Below are 27,092 nucleotides of genomic sequence, written 5' to 3'. Positions count from 1 at the left end.
ATGACAAATGTGAAGAGCTTCTGTTTCTAGACTTACAGTACCATTAACCTACAAAGCAGAGTGGTAAGAACCTGGTTGCCAAATGAGGGGGCTAGGACCATGCAAATACAACTGTGGGGTAGCTGCCAAGGTGATGGTACTAAAAGAATGGCATCAGGATTCCAGGGTGAAATGTTGTTGGAGAGTAGGCAATGATTTATGATAAACTGTCTGTGCAGACAGGTGCAAATGGGCTAATTCTTTCTCTGCTTCCAAGTTCTTCTGATTCCAAGTTCCTATTGTGACATTGTGGTATTGTGCACTGCTAACTGGCATGATGTGAGTCTACTTGAGTTTGTGAAAAGGAAAACCACTGTGATTTTTTTGTAACCATGCAGTTTTCATGATGTTACAAAAAATAGAACAACAGAAGCAAAAGTTGGCATTTGCTAGGAATACCAAACAGATTTCCCATTTCTGTTTACTGGATGACATTTTGAAATATAAATAAAAAATCAAAATTTTCTTTTACAGACAGCTTTGTGATACATCGGATGTACAGTACAGTATGTGCAGTTTGTTCACTGCTATAATTACAGTTATACTTAGGGAAGGAAACTGTAGGCCTGGGAAATGCAAAAATACTCCCTTAAACATCAATCAATGGAAAAGCTTCAGATACCTAATGGGATTTTAAATGTATTTTTAATTATTGATATTTAAGTGATTACATGCCTCAAGGTTATCAAAAACTCACCAACATTCCTCAGGATGCTTAAAACCAAATATATTCTGACCCTTTTAGAAATGAAACCAAACCAGATAACAGGGGAATCTGACAGGAGGTTATAAAAAATAGTCACTTCAAAATCACTTTCATACATTAAACTGTAATATACTTTAATTGCAGAAAAATCTGATTCATTTTTTTAATTTAAACTCCAGTATTCAAAGGGGTAGCCTAAAAAATCAAGCATTTGAATATTATTCACTTAACATACAGTACATGTTGACTTATTGTTGAGATTTAAATTCAAACAGGGAAGAATTACTGTAACACATATGAATCCTAAAAGCATTTTTAGAAGACATAATCTGAAGAGCTCAATAACTGCAGAAGAAGAATCTGAAATTGCTTTCCAGCTGGAATGTGTGAAAAGGCCATTTTCCTTTACAAAATGAGAGCTCAAATCACACTTCTTTTGTAAGTCTGCTTTTCTAAATTAATCCAAGGTTTTTTTCAAGCTGAACCCTACAGAATGTCTGAGAAAGGCGTTCAGGAATAGTGTTTTGTGGTGTATAAAACAATATATTACTAAGTTTTAATATGAATAAAAGTAGAACAAAAAATCCTTCAGGTTGAACAATGCAGACAAGATTTTATTAAAGTATTCACTGTGCAAAATACATTTTGTATTTAATCTTTTCCATTTACCACATAAAAGCATGTGAGTCAATGCCTTTCCATAAAAGCTGTCATACTGAGTTATAAAGACAAGGAAATCAGCACAGTAGATCTTAGTGAGAAAAATTAATGCCAAGATATGTGGTAATAAAAGTTTCTCATGAATACAGTATTTGAGAAAGAAACATACCCAACACTACCTTGCATACACCATTGATACAGATGTTCCTGCTGCTGTTGTTCATAAAGCAGGGTGTCCCATCAGTTACCGCATCCAGCATTTTCTCTGAGAACTGTTCATCAACAGGGCGACAGTTAAGCTCACAAGGGTTTACTGTAACAAAATGAGCGGAGAAGAAATTTAAATTCCCGTTATTAAAGCCCTGTTAAATATTTATGTTGAAACAGTGAGCAATATTTGTTAAACTCCAGTAGTTTTTGACTTTATGATCTGTAAAAGTTATTAACGGAGAAAAGTGTTTTCTTTTCTCCAAGTTGACTATATAGTAAACTAATATACAGTATACTACACTACAGTACCATTCAGGGGGCAGTCATGTAGGGTTAAAGCTACAGAAACCAAGATAAGCTCTGTCCCAGTGACCTACTGGGCCTGAGTAAGAACCTAGTTAATAATGGCTACAGACTCAGATGCACCATTTGCATCATTGAAAAGCAGCTATTCATTTTCAAGGCTGGACTGAGAGATGCCAAAAAGGTTAATGTTCTGTGAAACTCAATGTTATCTTTGTTAATCAGTCTTGTAAGCACATTCAGTTTTGTCAAGGGTAGTAACTCAGAGAGCTGTGTCCATTGTGCATAGAACAGTGAACCATCAAAAAAACAAAGGAAACAAAGAAAAATGTGCAAGACAACAACCTGGGACCCACAGAAAGATTCTTTAGGCCTGTCTTAACCTTAGAGTCCTGTACTAATAAAACACTTTGACTGGGCATTTAAGTGTACTGTATCATACTCTCTTCTGGTCCTCTAGTATGACTCGTAACTGCATAACCACTGTTTGTTTCTTTACAGAAAACTAAAGCAAAAAACAGACGTGCATGATTTTGACACTGCAGGCAGGATGGCAACAATATGAAAATGTGAATTAGACAGCAAGATTATTTAAAAATCCATATACAGTATCAACACACTTAAAAAGAAAATGCAACCTGACATGCAACACATGTTATGCATTGGGACAGATGATAATGAGATATAATGGGGGAAAAAAGGCTTCAGGGTTTCCTCTCCCAAGAAGGGCACAATACGTACCAAGATTAGCCACTGGAATCCACTCATACAGCTCATTTTTGTAGGGAACAGTATCAAATTCACTACACTGCATTTCACGGAAGGTGGGCCTGTCTTTGGGACAGGCTTTAGTGTTGCATATGCGGTATCTCTTGCGTTCTCCAGTGCAGTACTTCCCCCCATACTCTGGCCTGCAAAACACAAAATAATTTTATATATATATTCATTACAACCCTGTGGCAATTAATGAAAAAATGTAATCATTTTCAGGAGTAGCAACCCTGGTTTAAAAATCTCTAAAGAGCCTAGTATATTTTATTTTTGAAACAGGTAATAAACAAATCAGCAGCAGAGCCTGTGTGTGATATTCCCATAATCTCTTGCCACTTCTGCCAGCGGGAAGTAGATCATTATCATTGTATGTGCCCAAGTAAGGGGGCATCATAGTGGGGTAATTATTGCTATCACACCTGACAGGTTGTGGTTTGTGTTCTTGCTGCAGACACTGCTATTGTGCATTAAATTAGATATTTTACCCCAATCATTTCAGTTCACCCACCTGTAAAAGTGGGTACCAGCAACAGAACTAAAACCAGCATGAACTCTGGCTCGATGAGCTACAGTACTTTGGTCTGGAATATATCCTTTAACCTGTAAGGCAAGCAACCAACACCTTCAGTCTGAAAATGTCAACTATGGCCATTCTAAAAAAAAAGATTCCGATAGTTCAAATTGGCTTTTCTCTTAGAAATATTTTCAAGACCAAAGTGCTTTGTTGTGAATAGGTTGAGGGAGATAAATGTGGGCTTCCCTGAGGGTGAGCTAAAGGCACAGTTTATACTCTAAGTTACAACAGCTAGAATGCAGTCTGAAAGATTAAGTGAAACTTCTTATTTTATTGACTCTGCAGACTATCAAAATAGGCAATTGTGGATTACATACTTCTTCAGCATAAAGCTGTACTTCTGGCAGCAACTGAAAATAGACACTTTCACTGAAAGTATTCTGAGAACATCTGGAATAGATTTATAAATTAATGAGATGACTTCTCCCCTCAAAACCTCTTTAGTCCAGATGTGTTAAGTATTTTGCTGATCTTTAGCGAAAATTCAAATATATTAAGCAATTTTATTTAAAAACTGTTAATCATATTTTGCATATGGGCATATACTGTATTTGTTTTCAGCAGTTCTGCACAGAAGGGGTATGTAGTTAATTAAAAAGGAATTTCATTATCTTCTCACTCAAGCCCTTATATTTATGAACCAGACATGCAATTAAAATAATTCAAAATATAGTGAATTTATCTAGAATCACCACACTGTATCACATCCAAATGACCCACAGGGCTAGTATCAGACATGAGAGACATCTTCCACTTTAACAAATACAAAGTAGTGTATTTCTAATGAGGAGTTGACTTGCTGCTTAGGGAAGCAAAGACGTTTAGTAAGTCAGAGGTCCCAGTCAAATGTGCTCATTAATTCTCACTTTTTCCTCAGAAACTATATTCAGAATGAAGTGAAGAGTAGCGCATGTGAGGCATAACAGAAGTCAATTTGGTTGACAAATGCCAGTTTTTATCAAAGTCAATGCGGACAAACTTGTTTCTTAACAGAGAGGCATTGAAAAGCCTGAAAGTATTAAAGTAAATCTTTGTTTTGACTTGAATAAGGAAGTCACTCTCCATTTTTCCTGGTCACTAACTAGCAAATACCACATCAAACACAGTCACTTACAGAACATAACAATAGTACAAGAGAGACTTTTTAGAGCGAAAGCTATAAGGAGAAAAACAGGAAGGGGAAAGAGAGGTGTGTGTGTCAGCTAATTGTAAAATAGGCCAAGAAGCCAAAAACAGCTAAAAGGTGACGACCCTGCCTTAGTGCAGCAAGACAAAGAGTTATGCTTTTTATAGACTTATGGCATACATAGCCTCGGGTGTTCAGTTATTTCTGACAAATGTTTAGTTATTTCAGTGAGGTAGCATGTTGATTTGAGATTTTATATGGAGCTCTCTGACAAGCAGCACTAAGTACTTTTTAATTGTGAAAGTGCTACTAAATTTAGCTGCTTCCTGCCAACCCCCCACTGAAGATGGAAGAGTTAGTAACAGCCACATAAGTAATATGATAAAAAATATTACTCTGAAACTTCTAATTCCAATTATTGATTTAGCTGCTCCTTTTTTACGGGCTGTGTGTAATTACTACTTTTAAAGAACAATCTCCCACTAGACAATACAGATGCAAACAAAGCACAATGAAATAGATGTTTACCCTCTGAGCAACGATTCAATATTCATTTTTCTGATTCACAAAAAACAATATTGGTCTGGTGAAGCCATCATCTTTTCCCAAAGAACTAATGAAAATGCTAAAAAAACAGTAAAGACTTTGGTTGCAATTACTGTATGTTATACAATAATACAATAGAGGAAAGCCTGCAATCTATTAGCAGACCTAAGAGGTAGTTACTGATTGATTCATGAGCCGATTCCATCTGGGCAACCAGCAAGCTAATGATGAGTAAACTTTATTTTTCTGCAGCAAAAGTCTTCATTGGCAGCACACTCAACAAAAGCCTTAAATACCAGGAGCAACACCAACAAGTACTTTCCTAAAACTCTTTTTTTTTCACAAATCTAACCAGACTCATGTAGGGCGCAGATAAAGACTCTTCACACTGCCTCTTTGTTCTTGTTTACTTTATGGCAGAATAGTCCTCTGCTCTATGGGCACACAACATACTGTAGATACTAAACAGCTCAACTACTACTATTATAGATGACATTATGCAGATAATCACCAGAATACCAAAGTCCACAACTCTTCCACAGCTTCATGTGGATGAACTACTGCCTTGATCAAACTCTGTGGGCTCCATCAGTTTCTACAACAGATGTACTGTACAAAGAAGATCCCATCCACATTCCAAAATTCCCCGAAATCTCTCTGGATCCTATCCAACAAAGGCAAACATATCAGGATTTGACACCACTGAAAACTGGAGAATCATGTGGAACTGCATGGACCTTCATATAAACACCTCTTACAGAATCCAGAGATGAAATCAAATGCTTCAGCCTGCCACAGAAACAATCCAGATGACATACGCAAGATATGGTCATCAGCTCTGTTACTGGAAAATGAAAGAGTCAAACAACTGAGACTGTGGAGACATGATCAAACCATGGAGTGTACAGGTAATTAACAAGAGCTACAGTACAGAGTTTCCCTGGCAGCATTCATGAGTAACACAGTACTGTAAAACTCTGGAGGAACACCTTGACTTACATAATAATTGTTATTTATGCCCCTTACAAAAGAAGAAATGACTGACAAAACGATTAATTGGGATTACATTATTTAAGTTCTAAATTATTGAAAATGTACGACAGTAATTTCCAGAAAAACAGAAAGCCTTTTCTCCTTCTACTTAATTTGCGGTTATCATTCTATTATGCAATTGAACACCCTTCAAAATGCACCCTCATAGCAGTTTGCTACAGCGGAAAATTACTACAAAGCAGAAAAATACTACAAAGGTCAAACTGACTCCTACTATCCTTCAAAATTGTTTGGCAACATAAACTGGAAAACGTGCTTGAGTGTGTTAATGAATAAGTTCCATGAACACTTTTTAGTTAAAATTAAGTAGGTTTTTTTTTAATGAGGAAAAATGTTGAACAGTGAAAAGATAATTACTGTCATCATTTCAAATGTAAGCAATCAAGCCAATCAGAAGCATCAATCACTCGGTTGGTATGGAGGCATGGATTCGACTTGTTTTGAAGAGAGAAACCGCTTTCTGTATCCAGACCTCTGAGGCCATATGTATTATTCAAGGGTGTGTATGTCCAGTAAATACCAGCTTAGTCATAATCATATTGTACTCTTGAGCAAAAAAAAAACACAGCATCTTAGTGATATATGATATAGGACATACAGTAGGACATAGGATATAGGATATAGGATATACTGTATGACATATGATTAAGATGCTGTGTTTTATTTTGTTCAAAAGTATGATATTGTATGATATCATATATCTTTAATCAAGATATGGATTAAAAGAGCTTTTGTAAATTGTTCAAATATTATCAATCCACTAAAGCTAAGCAGGTTTGAGTACCTGGAAGGGAGACCTCCTGGGAAAGCTAAGGTTGCTGTTGGAAAAGTGGGACAAGTACTGTATGGAGTGCTCACCCTGTGGCCTACGTGGGTCCTTAAGCCCCAGTATTGTGATGGATACAGTATACTTTAAAAAAGGCGCCACCATTAAGATGTAAAACAGAGGTCCTGACTCTCCGTGGTCATTAAAAATCCAGGGTGTTTCTCAAAACGAGTAGGGGTGTTACCCTAATGTCATGGCCAAATTTCCCCCAGCCTTCACCAGTCATGCCCTCCTAATAATCCTCACTTATTTATTGGCTTCATCACTTCATATTGGTGCATACTGCTGTCGAATCATCCAGGTGGGGAGTATACATTGGTGGTGGTGGAGGAGAATGCCCATTGCCTGTGAAGCTCTTTGAGAGTGCTATATACTGTAAATGTTAGGAATTATTATTATAAAACAACAACAAATTACTTCATGTAAATTTCTAAATTTAATTAGAAGAATTTATGACATTTCTACCAGCATTTAAACTGCAAAATGTGCTCATTAAAAATAAAAAGTTTTGTTCAGAAAAGTTTTCCCTGGCCTCAGAGAGTTTCTCTTTTTAAAAAGATTCAATAATTAAATATTAGCTGTAGAAATTATAGATACAGTAGATCAATAATGCTTTGTAATGGTTCAAATGAGAATAAAATGTTTTATTGAGATTTTTGTTTCAACAATTTGCAAGCAAGATAGGGATTTACATCTGGGAAATGCTGCATAACAATAAAAATTAAATGAACACAGATTAAGTCAACAAATGTTACAGCTCCACTAGGATTCCCTCAAACTGTCTGTTTATAAAGTCTCCATTCCCACTGCAGACAAGAACTAAAATATTTCCACATCAGGCAATTAATAGCTTTTTCACTTACTTAAAAGCTAAAGTAGCTTCTCATTATAGATTAAAACATTATGACAATCAATTATTTCACTAAAGTTATTTGTCACGCCCTCTGCAGCCAGAGGGCGCTCCTTCTCTGTCCTGTCTATTGTTTCCGGTGCTTTGCTGTCCTTCCGGTGTTTCTCTCTCTCTGGGGCTATATATTTCTGGGTCTTATATTTGCCTTGGCTCAATATTGACGTTCAGATGTCCTGAGACCCGCCTAGCTCCAGGTTGCCCCACGTCCGCTACCTGAGGGCATTGGTTTCTACTGTATACGTAATTTCCTGAACAGCTGAGCCTGGGCTAACCCTCCAGTTTTGCCGCTACGCATAGGGTCTTTTACGCTCTCCCGCCATTCCACGGTTCGTCCTTTCCGACATCCGTGACATTATGTGCCTTGCCTGATAAATATGTCTTTTGAATTTAAGAATCTTGAAATCTGGACAAAAAAACATAAAGACTTTGGTTTTCTTGGACCAGTTTGTTTTTTAGTGTGATGTTCAAAATGTTTGTATATCCATCTGTCTAGCCACCTAAGGCTGTGGTTCCCAAATCTGGTCAGTGGAAGACCACTGTGTCTGTTTTTTGTGATACTGTAATTGATGACTTAATCTGATTGCCTGTTTAGATTTTTGGTTTCTTTTTTTTCTGTGCTCAGTCCTGAGTTTTAAAAATACCCAACTTCAAGGCCACCGATTCCACTGAAGTTTTGAAAGGAACACCTTGACATAAAGGCCATCTTTTGACTTCCTATTTTACTATTGTTTTACTAAAAATTACTTCCTAAATTTACTTATACAGTAGGTAATATTAATATGGAATCATGTAGCTAAAGAAATTTTGGGAGCTAAAACTATCAATTGTGGATGTTGTGGAAACATTTTGAGATTCATTTTAAATTTTGCTGTCCTTATAGCTGTAATGGACAATGAAACATTCATAGACTCTAATGTAGTGCATTGCGCCCAAGTGGCAGTTTAGTACAACAATGGTCTCAAGGAGCTCAGCATTGACTGGGATTCGAAACCAGGAGTTTTCTGGCGATAACTCAAATGATTCACCATGCCACATTAAGGATTCTCTGCAGCACCTGGAAGTTGTACAAAGTAGTGAAGTCCCACAACAGAATATTGTTAGAATAGTGCATTCTGAATGGCTGGATCTGTACGATTCCATATTAATACTACCTTTTAAGTGATATTAAACCAACACTACAACTTTTGTACAACTATAACAACAGCAAATACAGTGTTCTTTTTATATATTCTTAGAAAAGTATAAAACATTATAGCTTTTTATGAAGTATATAAACTTTACATAGTTAGAACAAGAACTTTGTCCAAAATAACAACCATATGTTACTGAAGACTAATGTGAAAGACTTTGATGCATGAAATGTTTATGTTTAATGTTTAATTTGTTTTTTATATTTAGCTGCCACTACCATTCACTGTATGTACTGTAATAGGTTTATGTTATGTGTTAGACCATATGACTTTAAAGACACTACAGTACAGTACAGTATGTGTGAAATATATTTTTCATAATCAAAATTTAAAGTTAAATTGTTTCCTAATTACTTGTTGCTGAAATTTTCATTAAATTAGGTATATATTACATGTACTTATATACTTATTTTCAGCTTCCCATTAGTTGGAAAATTCCATATTAATATTCCATTAAGTGGATTTAAACTTACACAGCAGAGAAACAGATTAAATGAAGCAATTGTTTCACTAACATCTAACAGACCACAAGTGCCACCTATCAATCGTCTTTGGCGAGTAAATTACACAACGCAATGTGCAATGTGCCGCTTCACAGGTAACACGTTTAAAAGAAATACCTTGCGTTCTGAGTGGATGCATCTGTAAATATGGAATTAAGTTTTGTGAATCCTCAGCACCCATGTCTTTGTGCTGTTCATGCTTTCTGTAGATATAAGGGTGTGTCACTATGAGCAAGTGGATCAGATTGAATATATAAAAATTATATATACAGTATACAGTAAGCTACAGTATGTTCCTCTACTCAATACAGTAGTATGTTAAAAGTGGCAAGGTGATATGTTCTTCTCATGCTTAAATGTTTTTTTTTTCTCAAAAAGATGCTATGTAGCCTAAATTGTGATGGGCACCTTGAACCATCAATGCAAAAATGACATAGACACTACAGATGTACCGATTTAGTATTTGTAGTGAAAGAAGTAAAAGAAAAACATTAATTCATTGGCACACGAACCAGATGTACAGTAAAGAAAGAGCATATCAAGCTAGATCATTTACTGGAGTGCTGATGCCCCACAGCTCTTAAGTTCTGGGTTCGAATCCAGGCTGGTTTGCCAACTGTTTGGCTATTGAATGTCCCCTAGTATCCTTCCACTTCACAAAGACATACGAGTGAGGTTCGATAGGTAACTCTTCAGTGTAACTCCCAGGCCAGGTTACTACCAGGCCAAGTGAACAGGGCAGAACTTGCCAATTCCCAGTCACACATTGGTGTATCCAAGAAGAATAAAAGGAAAACTAAATTGATTCAACAAAGAAGAGGAAGACCTCTTGCATTATAGGAAGACAAACCTACTACGCTAATTGGCATTCAAAGATTGAGATTTGTGAAAGAAAAGTGTGAAAGGCGAAGATGAAGGGCATTGCTGATCACAGCAGATGTATCAGTGTGTATATACTGTACATTGGACAAGTTGTTCAGCAGTTTGAAGCTGTAAAATGTTCATATTTTTAGTCCCTTTTACCAGTTTCCTGTTAGTATCCTTCTCTACAATGCTGAGTAAATCCCAAAACACTTGAGTTCACTTGAGCACAATTTTCCACATATCAATAACATTAGCAGGGGACTTCTGAAAATGATCCATTCTGGGTATTACAAAAAGTTGTACTGCTCATCTCCCCCAAGTGTAAATTTGTGTATAAACATTGTAACTACCAAATCACTGACAAGTAAAGAGAGGTGAAGTAAATAAATCTACTTGAAAAGGTTGCATTTGTCATTTTAGTAAAATATGTACCTTGTTACCTACAATAATAGTGTCTTGTTAAGAAAGTCTGCTCTTTGTTTTTAAACATCCATTAATTAATCACAAATGTCTTTTGAATCAATAGCTTCACAGCACACCAGCACTTGTGATAATGTTGACTTTAGCTTTGATATAACTGAGGAATTTTTCCGGTAAAACACATTTTATGCCATGTACCTCAGTCCAATTTAATGTTAAACCAAAAGGCATGAGGCACTGAGAACCTGAACAATGAACAGCCATTATGTAGCTGTAGACAGACAAACTTGTGGTTTATTGATCTGAGAAGAATCTGACCTCAGATTCTGATTTCAGATTCAAGCCAGGAATCAAGCCACACTTTATACCTATTACTGTAGTTAAAGCCTATACCCTTGCTTCTTTCAAGAAACAGCTTAAAAGAAGAACAGTATGAAATGTATATTTCAAGCTATAAGTCAGAATTATTTGGTTGGTTACTGGGTTGGTTATCATCACATTCAGTCTGCTCTATTGATACATTCTATTTATGAAATATTGATAAATTTGCAATAATTTCCAATTAATGATACTGAAATGCATCGTAAATGGGAACTGCAGTCCCGTTTTCTTAGACTATTAAATCTTTGTAACAAAATAAATTCATTCACGGTATAGAAGAATTCGACAACTTTTGAATTAAGCACAAAATAATGAATTTTGTGAAAGTACTGTATGTTGTCATGTTTTTGAAAACCCTTAGCCTCGCCACGCACAAGAGCAAGCACTCCCACAATAGTGATGTGATGCAACCCCTTTCCTGCTCGCTAATTACCATAATGACTATTGTAATGCTGATATACGAACAAATTAAATACAGGCTATGCAGCAGATACTCCAGTAGAAGGTTTCCAATGTTATCTGTGTACAGAGTTAACAAATTAAGCTCCATTTATTGGCGAAACCATCTTGTAGAGAGCAATATTTCTATTGGATTAAAGAAATAGATTCACAAGCCTGCTTGTTTACATTGTAATAGGGCCACTTCATGTCACTGGAATTTTTGTCGCCTCGTTCCGAATATCAGAAAATGATGCTGCACATACTGTACCTGGAAATTTAATTTATTTTTGTGATGTAAATTGAAGGTTCTACATATTACCATGTACATTTTACTTTTACTGTGGTCTGAAATGCAATGATTCTTTCTAACCCTGAAATGTAAAAATAGCATTGCAGTTCCCCTTTAAGTCATATCTTAAAAGATGGAAGGAATCCTTCTCACTTTGGGTTGTTACACTCCCTCTCCGCGCTCTGAACTCCTGCCCCACACGTCCGCGTGCAGTGAGACCAGCGGCTCCACACTCCCCATCCGCCATTCACCGTTTCAGGAAGCTTTCCCACAATCACGCACTCTCCGGAGATACACCACTATGAAGAAGAAAAAAACAGTTAGACTTGTGTGCATTCCCTCATTAATTATCTACAGGTGTTGGATTCTAGAATTTTAAGTGATTCATTCATTCTATCACCCCTAGAATCTACTAATGGGTTGGCGCACCGGAGTACCTGGAAGAAACCCAAGACAACACAGGGAGAACATTTAAACACTACAGATAGGACCCAAGGAATTGAACCAAGGGCCCCAGTGCTGCAAGGCAGAGTTTCATATTGATTTTAAACATTTTTGACTGTCAGGCCTTGGAGGTTATATCGTTGATATTTTATAATATTATATGCAGAGATGTAATGTTTTATGCACTGCAAATGGCAACAATTGCAATTGAAAGCATGCTATAAAAGAAATAAAGAATTACCATGTTTTTACCACCCTCTCTTTCTGCAGTACTGGTGTAGTATTATTGTCTCTGTTGTAATTTATTAGCATGATAACCTGTTAGTATGTTTGTCAGTTGTTGGTTTTTCTGACTTATTACCATGTTATCTAGAATCTTGAACAAGCTCTTGAGCCTTGCCGTTGAAACCAACATTTTGTTTTCCTTTCAAGAAACAGTTGAATGAGATCCTGACATCAATTAACTACCAAACAGTCTACATGGGATGAATCCCTTTCTCATTTTTATCAATGTTCTTACATTATTCAGATTAACATTTCAAAATGACATTAGAGATAAGATATTAAAGTCCAGGGAGCTCCTATGTCAAGATCTTGCCAGGAACCAAAAAGGACGTTTGACTGAAAAGATCTTTCTTGTTAGTATTTTCTCTGGATCTTCACTGAAATCATTTGATGTTTTTTAATCTTTATAGGAATATTGCTTGGATGATTTTCTGTCTCAATCTTTTATTAAACTAAATCTGGAACTTAAACAAAAAATGCTAAATTACACTTTTTCAGTACTCAGAAATGTTGGGAGATTTCAAGATTCTGTTCTGTAACCAAGAACCAAAGCTCTTGTAAAGTCAAACAAGACCACGGTGAAAGAACACAGCCTAGTCATTTACACTCAGAAAGATTTATGGTTTTATCATATTCTTGTCACATTTAAATCAGCCAAGCAAAATTGTGCTATTAATTTTTACAACACAATATTTGACAAGCTTTTTTACTTTTTAAAAATGAAACAGCTGGGAATAATTATACTAGATTTCCTTCTGTAGTACAGTATATCCTTACTCTCAGACATGCTTTACTGATTTAGATAAATTCATCTATTTTGTGTTCTGTATACAACAGCCCAACTGTCATGTGTAATTTCCCGTAACCACATTTTCTTTTTTACTTTAAAGCAATGCTTCATAACATTAATTAAAGTACTTAAGAAATAATGGAATTTATTTCCTTCATTATAAAAATAACCCCATGTCCCAGCATTTTAAAGGAAAGGTAATTGAAAACACAGAACAATTGTTTCACGTGAAACATTATTACTCTGTAGACATCCAATAAAACTATAACTAAATGCTTCAATTACTACAAATTATTTATGGATATTGTAATGTTAAACAGCTGAGGAATTGGCTTAAATCTGGAACAATAGTGATTACAATACCAAGGAACCTAAACAGACAGCTACAGTGAACCTCTCTGGATCTCAAACATTTAAAGTAGAAAGAATAACAATAGCTCTTGAAATGAATTCACTGCCTTCATCAGTCCTTCCCCATGGGAAGGAGTTATTATATTAAAATGTACGGTATGAAAACACAATGTGATCCCTATCAAACCCACATTTATTAAAGTTGACCTGGAATAAAATGAAATTACAATTCAAATAGTCACAAATTATACATCTACTTTAAAATGAGGTCCTACTGTTTACATATAATCACAGAAGTACAAGAAATGCAATTAAGATGCTACAAATAATCACATATTGTATTACATGTGCACTGGAAGTCCAATGTACAGTATGTTACCATTGTCAAATCCTGTGTATTCAAATATTCAGTGAAACTCTTAAGTTATCCACTTAAAAAACTTTCTAGGACTATTTTACTCTCCAATGTCAACCTTATGATTAAGAACATATGATAGTTACATGCAACTACCAAAATTAACACGATTTTAACACTACCTTAAGCCTTCCTTAGACAAGACTTGTGAATGCATTGAGGGACATAGAAGCAGGTGGACCACCACCAATTCTGCCAGCTAGTTTGAGTTAATCTCACTGTGACCTGGAACATAATAAACAACAGCAACTCCCCATCTCACATAAATTCTACTCTATGTGAAGAGTTTTCAGAGAGTACAGAAATAACAAAAAATATCGAGATGACAAAATTTCTACAGTAATTAGCAACGGAGCAAAAGGCTGCCATCTTGTGCCATCAATCAGAATCCTCATCCTTGTTGCTCACTGCCTTGTGTGCAGTTTGTCTGTTACGTGTGCAATGTTTGGAATCATTCCTGCTGTGTGCTTGCAGTGTTACCCTTTTAGGCATGGCAGAAATGCATTCTAGTAGATAGAAAGCTGCAATTTTGTATTATTACAATGTGAATGTACTATATATGAGTATGGATTTCAGCTTACGTAAGGTTTCGTGGTGAGCAGTTTTGAATGCTAACCCAAATGCGAATGAGTGTCATACCTAGCAGTAGGCGTGCTAACACTTCTTTAGTAGGCACCCATGTTTCAGAGGGGACTAAAGACCCACAAGGCAAGAAAAGGGAAAGACTTTGCAAGAGGCCCTTGTTTCTAACCTGTTGCCTACGAGAACTTTGAAGTTCCAAGACTCGTGTCTGTTCACTGTGCCTAAAACCTTTAAAAAAAGGCCGACAACAGAATATTTTAATATGCATTTCACATGAAAGGCTAAACATGGCTGCTTTCAAAGCACTTTAGGTAAAAATAAAATAATTATATAACCAGTGTGAAATTAAATTGTGAGGACTGTCTTATCATATCAGAAAGGAAGATCTTTACATCTCTTCCTCCTTTAACTTTTTTTTGTCAAAAATGTGATTTTATGATTAATCAGGTTTCCCCAAGAAACTATGAAGCCAATTTAGATGAAGAAAAATCTTCAGCTGCCTTACTTCTCCCTGAAGCTGGTTAAGTAGTTATAGTAACTTATTCTTATTCATCTTTCATTCCTAGTCATATATTATACATTATACTCGCCTTGTAGTAGAAGTTTTAAACATTCATACACCTCATAATTATATATCTAAATAGTATAATGTTGTAAAATTATTTCTATTCACAAACATATACTATGGGTCGAATGGTCTCTTCTCATTTGTAACCTTCTTATATTCTTATTTATGTTTTAAACTTAAGTTTATAGCCTAGTACAGGACTATAAATAAGGTGACTGATGTTTAAATGACTTGATAAAAGTCTACTTCAGATTGTGACACAATTAATTGCAGCGCAATTTTTCAAGCAAGAAGGGATTAGAATTTCTATCTAAGCTCAACCTGGGGACACACTGGGAAGTGGGAATAAATGGCACAAAACTGGAAGGTGTGTTTGTTATCCATTGACGATTAAAGGAGACCTAGGTACAGACATGTCTTTCTTACATTTGAAAATTCCACTCAGGCAAAGTTAACTTTTCCTCTTCATCAACTCTGCTTGCTGCTGCACAGTTGGTATCTGCCTAGGCAATGAAGACCACAAATGCTTTACTCCAAATCACACACCTGAGACCTACAGTTGCTGTACTGGCAAAACCTGGCACAAATCCTGAGGCTCTAAAAAGTAGATCCAAGTGCCTGCAGGGTATGTACTGTATTTATTTTAAATGAAAAAAGACTAAATACTTGGATACATATTTTATAGCAAAATTTGTGCAGATTAAGGAATATACTTTACTACAATTATACTGATGCATAAACGATGTGTAACACTTATATCTGAATTTTGGAAAATGAATATCTACATTAATTCAGATGAGTTCTGACATGGATTATATTCTTGATCTCAAAAACTAAACAAAGAAATCAAACATATCTGCAGCATCTCCTTTGTCTGAAATTATTTTAAAAAATACTTAAACATCAAAATGATAGCACATTCTTGACTGCATATTTTATGTCTACCACTTTCAAACATTTTTAAGTTTGTAAAGCAGAATCATTGTAGTGCACAGTAGAAACAAAGAAGAATTATTCTTGTAAACCAAAAACACATTATATCTTTTATCTGAAGTGTTTCACCATCTGTTCTTCAGGAGTTATTTAAGCTACAGATACTCCTTGCTTACTGCTACATATCTTAGTATATCTTAGAAAAGGCAGATGGACTCCTAGGGATTGTATAAATGAACATAGGAGGACAACTACAACATCAGATTTGGAAAAAAAGCAGAACACTAGGTTTGTCATTCACATACAAAACATAACTTAGAGTAAATTACTTGAAATTCGAGGCTAATGAGAAAGTTGACAAGAACATTAGAGGAAGTAACTTGGATGGAATATTGTTACATAAAGAAGCACAACTATATTGTTACACCTAATAGACTAAATGAGGAATTGTCCTTCTTAAATTTTGCAATGCTGAATTTGTGTGACTCATCACCCCACATAAAGACTAAAAAAAATATACATTTTCTCTTTCTTGATCAATTGCCATGAAAACTGATTGAAAATAAGATTGAGTCAAAATATATTAGAGATGTAACTACCCACTATATTGCTAAACAAAATTTTCCACATATTGGCTTTTCAGTGCGTCACATTCAGTATCCTTTGTTCCTGAGGATAATGCATATTCATAGCCTAATGAACATTTAATGAATAACAGTTAATGAACTGTTAAGGATAGTTAAGAAAAAAAAATTGCTGCTGAGGTTTTTCCGCTTCAAACTATTTGTTGTTATTTGCTCATAAATATATCACCAGCTTTTTCCTAGAAGTGTATTTCTGTCCTAGAAAATGTATTTTCATCTTTATATCATGAAGCAAAAGAAGTTAAAAATCAATAAACTGGTATTTGAAAGTAAAAAAAGAGTATTTACACTGAATAACTTGAAAGTGGAACACTTAAAACTTTCTGCTTGTGGAATCACTATAATTGAAGTACAGTATAACACTTAAAAGAAGAAAAATGTTTCTTTTGAACTTTCATTATACTAGAAGAATCAGGTACTGAAGGGTCATTACCCCACCTAAATACACAGTTAAGTGTAAGGTACAGATATAATGTAATAGGGAGGCAGAAATGTGGGTGAGAGTAGGATAACTCATGGAAATCATTCTCACTAATGAGAACTGCATGTACAGAAACCTCTGGAGTAATGCTAAATAATACTGTTAACATAAGATACTGTATATAGAAGTGGGCCCACCAGAATTTAGCCAGGACACCGGGGATAATGATCAAGTTGTCAGGGCTTTAAGGTAATATGTCTCCCTAAAGCATAATGTCCCCAGTTGCCATGTTGGGACTTTGGTTTGAAAATTTTGGTCTGGGGGCAAGAGTGCCACCTTCTGGTTCATCAGTACCACTGATGAGATCAAGCTAGATAATTCATGTGTTAAAAAAAAAATAATAATAATAATAATAATAATAAAAATAATAATAATAATAATAATTAAAATAATAATAATAAGAATAATAATAATAATAATAATTCTTAATGAATAAATAATATAACTAAATCTAAAAATAAAAGTTCATTTTGAAAATAAATTATCTGATAAAACTGATTTTTTAGAAAAATCTAAAAGTTTGAAAAAAAAACATTTTAAAGTGAACTACACAACATATCTCTTGTTAGTTTTTGACAACACTTACTGTATGTCCCTACATACTACAAAAAGAATGTAATAAGTTGTTTTAAATAACAACCATCAAAAGATAATGATACAGGGGTTTACAGGACAGCATGAGTATAATTATTCTCTTCCAGCTGCCCTTTCTACAATTTCTCCTTGTTTAGGATTTTTGTTTTTGTGCACTGATTACGAGCTACTCACTTCCTGCAGAAATCTGACTGAACACTACCAAATCAAAAATGCATTTCCTGCGCTGGTGCCGAAAAGGCATTCACAATGCAAAAGTGGCATGCACAAAAGAAGACAAGGCCCAATATCCCTCTGGACAGTGATCCAGTCCAATATAGGAGCATGGAGACATTCATGTTTATTCGTATGACATGTTTATCCAAAACAAGTTACATTTACACCCATTTATACAGCTGAGTACTTAACTGAAACAGTACGGGTGAAGTACCTTGCTGTAGGGTAGAGTACAACTGCACTCTCTCGCCCTGGATTTATAAATTACCTGGGACTTACAGGAATCATTCAGACCTAATCAGTCTGTCTTTCAGAGGTGGGTTGTACACTGCAGTATCCAGGGAAAACTGCCACAGAGGGAGAATAATACAAACTCTACGAAAACTGACACCAAAGGAGTCAAATCCAAGAGCTATGAGACAGCAGACTTAACTTCCATGTCAACTCCCAAAACCTCAAAAAGGATATTGAAAATTTTTACTGAAAATGAATAATCTGAATGCAGATCAGGATAAACTGAATGGCAGGCAGAACTAATATGTGAATAGGCAAATAAATACCTTATCTTCTCCACATCTGGTTCCATCTGCAGGTGAGTCCAACTTGGAACGGCATGAACCATTCACTGAACACCAAAGAGTTTGGCAAACATTCTGTAATTGCACACAAAAAAAAAAGTTCCATTAAAGACTGCAATCTAAAGTATTTTATTACAACTTTGCTGGTATCATGCTAAGCCAATTAGTTTCCTAAAGCTCAGTAAAAATGTACATTCTTAAGCATGAATTCTGTATCTGAGTAGAGAACAGTAAATTGAGTGACTTGATAGTGAGGTAAGTCTCCCTCTATTTGTACATTGAGACTTCTTATCATATGTTATCCTTTTTAATATTTAATTTCCATTATGAAATTTAATTAGTGTCACAAAATATGAATTGGACACATCTGCTATAACAATTGTTTGACAAACACTTTTTAGTAGCTACAGTAGATCTCATTTGCTGACTGGAAGGAATTTGATTCGACCAATCTGAATAGCAATCAAAATTTAAAATCTGACATTGAATGGAAGGTAACCTGAATTGAAATTGAAAGAAGTGGTTAGAAAATGCATGGAAGACTCTTTATTGGAAGAGTCAGGATGTCAACATATGGCGGCAGGAAGAGCAACAGATGATGTCCCATGCCTAGACTTTAATGTAGAGCAATGTAGTCAGATTGCCATAAATCATTACAAGTCTTGCATGCTACTCAGACCATCACACCTTAATCTCCACTCTGATGTTGCTGTTCCATATTTTATATTTTATAGAAGCAATTCCCCAAAGATTTTCTTTCTTTACGTTTTATGAATAATACTATTTCAACCTGGATACACAGTGTATCCAAGGTTTTCGTTATTCCTGAACCCCTCAGACATTAAAAATTAATTTGTCTTCCAAATTTCTAATGAAAACACGAATAAGAAATAAAGGTTTCTTTTTAGTCTATAGGTATTTCAGTAAAAAAACTAAAAAAAACAGGGCAACTTTATTCTTTTAACCAAATGAGAATTGATAAAGAAGATGAATAAATGTGTGTATATGCAATGTCTAAGACACAGGTCTTGTGTAGAACTCACAATAGACCTGTGTCTAGAGTAATGAGGTATGTCTACAATGAAGCCGTTTTACTGCACTTGTACCTGAAGTGCAAAATAATGCATTATTTTATTTTATATTCACTTGTTGGATCTCAGTGTATACTAACAAAATGTGTACAATTACAAATACAATGCACATTATATTATAATCACTGAGATGATTCTTCCATTTCTATCTCTCTTCTAAAAAAGCAATAAATTCAATAATGCAATAAAATGCAATACCTTCAGTCTATGAAGTTCACCAAATTAATGGAGAGAGAACAGGTGAGGACATTTTATCTTTCTGCATAATCTGTATTCATGTTATGCTGCTTCACCTTTTATAATGGCATATTCTTAAGAAAAACTCACTGACTGCCAATGGTTTCAAAAAGAAGATTTAAACAAGTTTTACATGAACTTTTGACTTTTATATTATTATAACCACACAAACACAAAGAAGGGCTGTGGGACAAAAAGGAAGATTTATTTGATGATAATGCAGCACTTCTCTCTGAGCAGTTACTTTTGAGTAGGAGTACAGTACAGTATATAGAAGGACAAGCGTTGCTTCCTTTATTGTAATTAGCCCAATCAATAAACAGAAAGTGTGGGCTTAGCTTACTGGGAGCACAATGACTTTGAATGGTGTTCACTTTTTCCTAAAGTAATACTGTTTAACACGGTGTGTCTTGGAGAAGCTTGAGTTTATTACAGTTAAATACAAAGTAGCCAGCCAAATCCATTTACCACTCCGGAAATGTTTTTATGCCATCATACTACACAATCTGGGGTCCATTAATCTTATTATACAACTGCTTTCAGGAAAATAAAGACACACCAAATATATATTTCTACAATAAGATTTTAAACGTTCACTAATACAAGATGTCACACTGCATTGAGTGTAGTTCTGAAATAAATGTACAAAGGCCTTCCATAGAAAGACACCATTGTCTCTCAGAGATGAACTCTAAATACCTATCCCTGCAAGAGTTTCCCTACAAATGTACTGACTGCTTTTCTTGCATGCAGGAACTATGTTTATCTGAATTCTGCAAATGTTTTACTATAATAATCTTAAAATACACCCACCTCTTGATTTAGGAACACCTTGTTTACAAATTGTTTGCTGTAACTCCCACAGCACAGTACAGTAGTTCTGAGTGCTTGTGCTCTTTACCTTCTCTGTTTAACTTTTTAACTGCTATACTAGGATACATACGGTAGGGCTATTTACATAAACAGTGTTCTTTCACAATTCACATATAAAGTAATGGGATTTTTTTTTGATTTTCCAAATTTTTACCTTATAAACAGCTTTAGAATTACATTGGTGAATCCAGGAATGGGTATATTCTAAAATGGAAAGCCAGAAAAGTGTTGGTCTGGAGGTGGTGGCGTGCTGAGGTTCTTTTGCTTTACCTGATCTATAGAAGATATACAGAAGTACAAAGGTCAAATGTAATGTTTCCATTAAGATTTTATTCCATCTTCTGTTTTATGAAGTTATGAAAAAACTGAGTAAAGAAAACTTGCACTAAGACAAGAAATGTCTTCATTTCCCAGACTTTGTGAACAGATGTGGTCGTATACAATGGAGAGGCCTTCAGAGAAAGAAGTCTTATAAGTACAACTTGAAGGCAGTTTTATACATGTACAATAGAGTACACATATTTGACAGATGATGTTTAAAGTTGGATGTTTAGGTATACCAGTACATCCACAATGTCTTAAATGTATTAATTCCCTGTATGTACTATTTGAAAGCTTAGAAGCAAGTGAAAAACACAGATACATTTAACAAACATAAAACAGAAATAATTATTTTCTCATTTTTATATGAAATGGATAATAATTTAAATCAAAATGAAAAACAAGGAATCAGCCCTCTCGTTAAATTGACACTTTTAATATAGTTCCTGAAGAGCAGTCTCTGTTAATGACAAAGCACAGGCAATTCTTCAGTTCAAACAAATGCATTCTTACTTATTAATAAGACAGGTACTTAAGGTGAAAATGGCTGGAGAACAAGCCCTTGATTTTATTAGTCTGTTTTAACAGGAAGGCTCTAGAATAGGCTCTTTGATACAAAGGACTGATGATGTTTTTCAAATGAAAGTTGAAAGATGAATCATACAAAGTAATAATTTGAAAGATTAGTTACAAAGGCTGTCAGACCATGTCCAGAATTTATTTTTTAGAGTGGAGTTATTTTAGGATAATTCAATTATTACCCAGAGGCTTTTTTCTTTATACAATTAAGTCTCATCTGAAATGATGTCACTTTTCAACCATGACAGTTTTGAGCAATCAAGTTAACTTTGGATTTCCTATTTAACCCTTTGAATGCTTTTGTGCACTAAACACTCAATGGGATCAATGGGATCCTGGGAGTAATGACTGTGTCATACTGTATGTCCTAAAAGTTTTAACGGAGTTGCAGTATAAAGCACTTTGATTATGTACTTGGAAATACTTGAAATGTGCATTTAATTAATCCTAGTCACACTTCTGCTGTCCCATTTTCTTTTGTTAGTTAAGTTATTTAAAACAAAGAGCAACTTAACAACGTAAAAAAACTTAACAATATCCACATACAGATTAAATCTTGTTTCTGGGAAAAAAAGGCCTCTAAAGGAGTTCAGGAACTTATTTTCAAACTACTTGATATGGTTGTGTTGGATGGCTACAACATTCACAAAACAGCAACAGGAACATTTCTGTTCTAAGTTAAAACAACAACAGATCTTTGCAGTTTTTGCTATAGATAAAGTTTAAATGCATTATTGACAAACTATTAAGTACAAATGGAATGGAAAAATACTTTACTCTTTACTTCCATATATCCAAACTTCCTTTTAACTACTAAACGTTCAAATGGTTAAGGCTAATATAAACCCATAGCTGAACCAATCATTTATTGAATGTTTTAGCCCACAAAGATAGTTGTTTTTGTTTCTCTTTTCGATTCAGTTTACTTTTACTGGAACTGTATTTATTGTTGTTTTTGTTTCTCTTTTCGATTCAGTTTACTTTTACTGGAACTGTATTTTTCCTGAGGAAAATGAAACTGAGAATTAAAGTCCCCTATGAGTGCCTATGTGTTTCCAATAATAGGCCCAACATATTGCTTTGGCTTGAAGATCAATGTGAAGTGCTCCGAAAAGTCAAAATCCTTAACATCAATGAAAAGGACGATTCAGAGGCTGTTTGTTATTGTAACTGTGCAATATCTTTCACAGTGTGAAAGTCGTCATGTCTACTTAGCCACCACTGAATAGAAACCATCTTCCCTGACAAATGAAAGATGCCCAGACTCCACACTCATCCATCCTACTTCTTTATCCTTGTAATTTACTTGTTCTACCAGCCCGGTTTTGGATTACTGATCCCAGATTTGTTGTGTCAAGATCAGAGTCATGCAGGTCAAAATAGCCACCATTAATATTCTAAAAAATTAATGAGAATAACAACTAAGAATTTGAACTAGATATATATACTGATGTAAAAAAGAAACGCGGCATTTTCTGGAATAAGAATACTATAGTTATAGCTTATGTACTTTCACAAAAAGTTGTCAATTTGTTTTCAGCCCTCTGACCAGCAATACAGCATGTGCAGTGAGGCACTGCAACTTGCCAATCACATGAAAGCTCGTTAGGTGCACTTTTTCCCAACCTGGTCCAGGTGGAACAATGTAGGATCAGGTCACCTTTTAAAAGGCCTTAATTCAAAGCTTAGCTCACTGCAAGAAAAAGGCCACACTTTGTCAGTTTTCTGTGCATTCCATAATGCCTCAAATGTCACCAGAAGCAAGGGAGAGGGCCATTAGCATGCTGCAGCCAGGCACGTCATGTGCTAGTGTTGCCAGACACTATGGAGTAAGCCGCTCCTGTGTCCCAACTGCAGAGAAGGTTTCAGCAAACTAGCAGGACAGACAACCGTTAAAGATCCAGGACACATTCAGGACAATCTTCCTAAATTTATGTCCATAACTCACATTCAGTTCTCGGTCATACTCAGAAGAAGAGCAGCCAGATTCATTGCAGGGAAAAAAGGCATAACTTAAAATGAAGATGCTGATTTTTCCTAAATAAAGGCTTAGGGGAGACTAAAATGTTTAAAGGAAGAAAAAGAAGAAAACAACACAACTTACAATTGTTAAGCATTTTCCAATGACATTTGAAAACGTTTTTCACACAAAGTACAGGCCATTTGTAAACTTCCAGGGAAATTAAATGGGGTTTAGAATGAATGTTCAGGAGGGATGACAACAACCAAGTTCAATTAGACTCAGCTGTCAGTAATTAGCAATCACTCCTGACATGATTTCTTCTCCTAAAACACTATAAATACCGAACGTGATCCCCTCGTCTCCCTCTTGTACATCTTGATACATCCCATCTCCACCATTGCAGCTCCCCCTTGGTCACTCCTCACTCTGCATAGGAGTCCTAGCCTCTTTGTCTTGTGGTCAGAAGGTTAGCTCTCAGCCAAGTGGGTTAAGCCAAATTTTGTCTAAACACTCCAAAATACTTTCTTGGGTGTTGTTATCCTTAGTGAACAATTCATAATTTGAATAAGGCATTAATAGATTGCCTTATTAATAAGTGTGCATCATACAGTACATTTGTACACATTTATACAGCTGGCTATTATCCTGCAACAATCTGAGGGAAATACTGTACCTCACTGATAAATACTACAACAGTGTCCCACTGATCTGAACTCACAACCATCTAATTGCAAGTTCAGAGCCCTACTACTACTCCATACTGCTGATCAGTTAATACAATGCAGTCTATCAGAACAGAACTGAACACTGAAATGTATCCAATGTACCCTGAACAGAATGTACAGAAAAATGGGAAGATCTCATGGGCTGAATGGCCAGGTCATGTAAAGAAAATTAAGTTTTCTATGATTTGGTTATATTCCTGGTTCTTGGGGATACATAAGCAAATGGTTGCTGATTCATCATTCCAGTTTCTACGACTTCAGCAATTCAATCGTTTTATCTGCTAAAGCAAATGTTAGCATGCTTTTCAAGACTGCCAGAATATTCTCCTGTGATGGAACAGGAAAGAAAAAAAAGAACTTATTGTGGGTTAATGCCATTATTAGGGATAACTCACCTCCACTTCTTCACAGAAGGTGGCACTGGGTCCGTACTGCAGTTGGCACTGCTGATGGATAGTGTACAGAACTCCAGGAGCAGCAGCTGGAGCTGTCAGGTCTTTCTTAGAAGGGCGATCGTCCAGACACGAACCCCAACCACGACTTTCAGACAGGAATACAAAGAAGAGCTTGAGAACATCACTACAGGAAAACAATACTTTTCATCCAGAATCACGCAGGAAGCAATGTGTTTCTGACAACATGCCTTACTGAAGTGAGCAGTGGCATTGGTAATGAGTGTATCAAAGCTCCCTGAGGCAAACTTTGAAATTCAACAGCATGTTCAGCTTGACAGCATCTACCTGCTGTAAAGCATGTGTGGGGTGGGGGGAGGGGGACTGAAAACTGGTTAAAAAAATATGTAAGAAACACACGAGGCTGGAAAGTAAAAAGTATAGATTTCACGTGTGCCTGGTTCATTGCTTTCTACATTATACCAGCAGTCCCAGAGTCACCTCCTGATATGTAACAAATGAAGATGAAACCTGATAGAGAAAGATTAATACTTTTTAAAAATGCTCTAAACACACTGTAGATGAAGAGACTCCTGCCCTGATCCCAGATATACCATCCTACAGGTTTTATACATTAACATTAAACCATGATTTTCTAAAGGACCTAATTGGAATAACTGAACTAAGCAGGTGATTTGTTAATTATTCTAATTTAATTGCTCAATAAGATACAAGTGGACCCAATAGTTAGAAACAGGTGATTTAGGCTAACCTACTGTACAAAACATACTAGAACTAGGGGTGGTAGCCCCCATTGTAAATTAACCTACGAGTGAACAATGATGGCCAAAAGCTTATATATATGTATATATACACATGCTGTACATTATTTTTTCCTTCCCATTCTCTGAATTGGTTCCAGAGCAGCAATGTCCCTTTTTGTAGCACGGTAACCAAAACCATACACAGCACTCTGAGACATTCAGTCCTGCTCTGCAGCTCATATACTGTAGTAATTGAGGATTTAAGTTACTGTATGAGCAGCAGCCATAAGGTAAGACTATGATCTGAAACCAAACTGTAATATTTTAAATGGACCGCATCTCCTGGACTTCAATGTGGCTTCCACCATTGTAATTAAGAAATACTGACATTGAAACAAAGAAATCACAAGAAACAAGATACTTGATAAGGTAAGGAAATTACATGGGAAAAATGTTCACCACACCAGTAGAAAGTTACAAAATAAATTCAAATCAATTAATTATAATGTAAAAATACACATAGTGTCTAAATGACAAATTTCTTTGAGGCTTAAGTAATGTTTTATAAGAAATAATACAGGAAGAGAAAACATGCCTCTGAAAAGAAAGTCTAAAAAACATAAAACTATTCAAAATCAACATGGAAACATTTTGTGACATTTTAATTTATCTGAAATAATTATCACCCTAGAGTACAAACAAAATAAAGAAAAATAGTCTTTTAGCCCTCTTCATGGGGACAGGAGAGTTTAAAACCAACCTTTCTCTTGCTAATATAATCACTAATTGATTTCTTCATTTTTTAATTTAATTTGCATTCATCAGGTTAACTGATGAAAAAATAACAGACATAAGTTTGAAGTTTCAGAGGAATGTTAAACAATTTATTAGCTGGTTTTACATTTATTTGAAGTCAACTTTATTCCAAAGACATTTTCTTGCCTTTCTTTTCCATTTTATCTACCAGTTTTATCCATAGCTTTTAATATAATACTATTGGGATCTGATTAAGTAGAAACACATGACTTAGCTGGAAAAACCAGAGCAAAGTCTCATTATCTGGTGTGTAGTAATGAGGAAATTACCACCCAGCCCTCCAAAAGATGTATATACAGTAAGGATACATCAAGGATTAAAAATCAGAGAGTGAAAAGATGAACATTACTTCTTAACCTCATGTATTGGCATATTCCCATAATATCAAAATTAAAAGGGAAGAAACACCACTTATATCCCATGTGCTCATTGTAGTGTGAAGGGTTATCACTAAGTTTTAAGTAATTGAACCTCAGAGTGTCCAAGAAGAATTTAGACCAATTTTTTTAGTTTCTGAATGTCAGAGCCATTTGCATACATGGGTCCATTTTAATGGTCCAATGTCATGTAAGCTTTTATTTTATTTAATTAGGCTTAATGCCAAGCATGAATATTTCAGAGAGTAGGGAGCACTCACC

The 27,092-nt window shown here is 35.3% G+C and overlaps 1 protein-coding gene across 1 annotated transcript in view; it reads right to left on the bottom strand.

The window, feature by feature from the left end:
• Positions 1–27,092, bottom strand: part of adamts12 (ADAM metallopeptidase with thrombospondin type 1 motif, 12) — a 153,483-nt gene that overhangs the window by 47,542 nt on the left and 78,849 nt on the right. The window contains exons 9-13 of the mRNA XM_088628774.1: positions 24,878–25,022; positions 18,676–18,768; positions 11,966–12,111; positions 2,660–2,829; positions 1,585–1,718 (exon numbers count right to left, since the gene is read on the bottom strand). Of these exons, the coding sequence (XP_088484900.1) occupies positions 1,585–1,718; positions 2,660–2,829; positions 11,966–12,111; positions 18,676–18,768; positions 24,878–25,022 (688 nt within the window). The remainder of the gene's footprint in view (positions 1–1,584; positions 1,719–2,659; positions 2,830–11,965; positions 12,112–18,675; positions 18,769–24,877; positions 25,023–27,092) is intronic.

The sequence above is a fragment of the Lepisosteus platostomus genome, chromosome 4 (assembly GCF_059453375.1).
Source record: "Lepisosteus platostomus isolate fLepPlt1 chromosome 4, fLepPlt1.hap1, whole genome shotgun sequence".
Lineage (NCBI taxonomy): Eukaryota > Metazoa > Chordata > Actinopteri > Semionotiformes > Lepisosteidae > Lepisosteus > Lepisosteus platostomus.
This window is presented reverse-complemented; position numbering and strand designations above follow the sequence as displayed.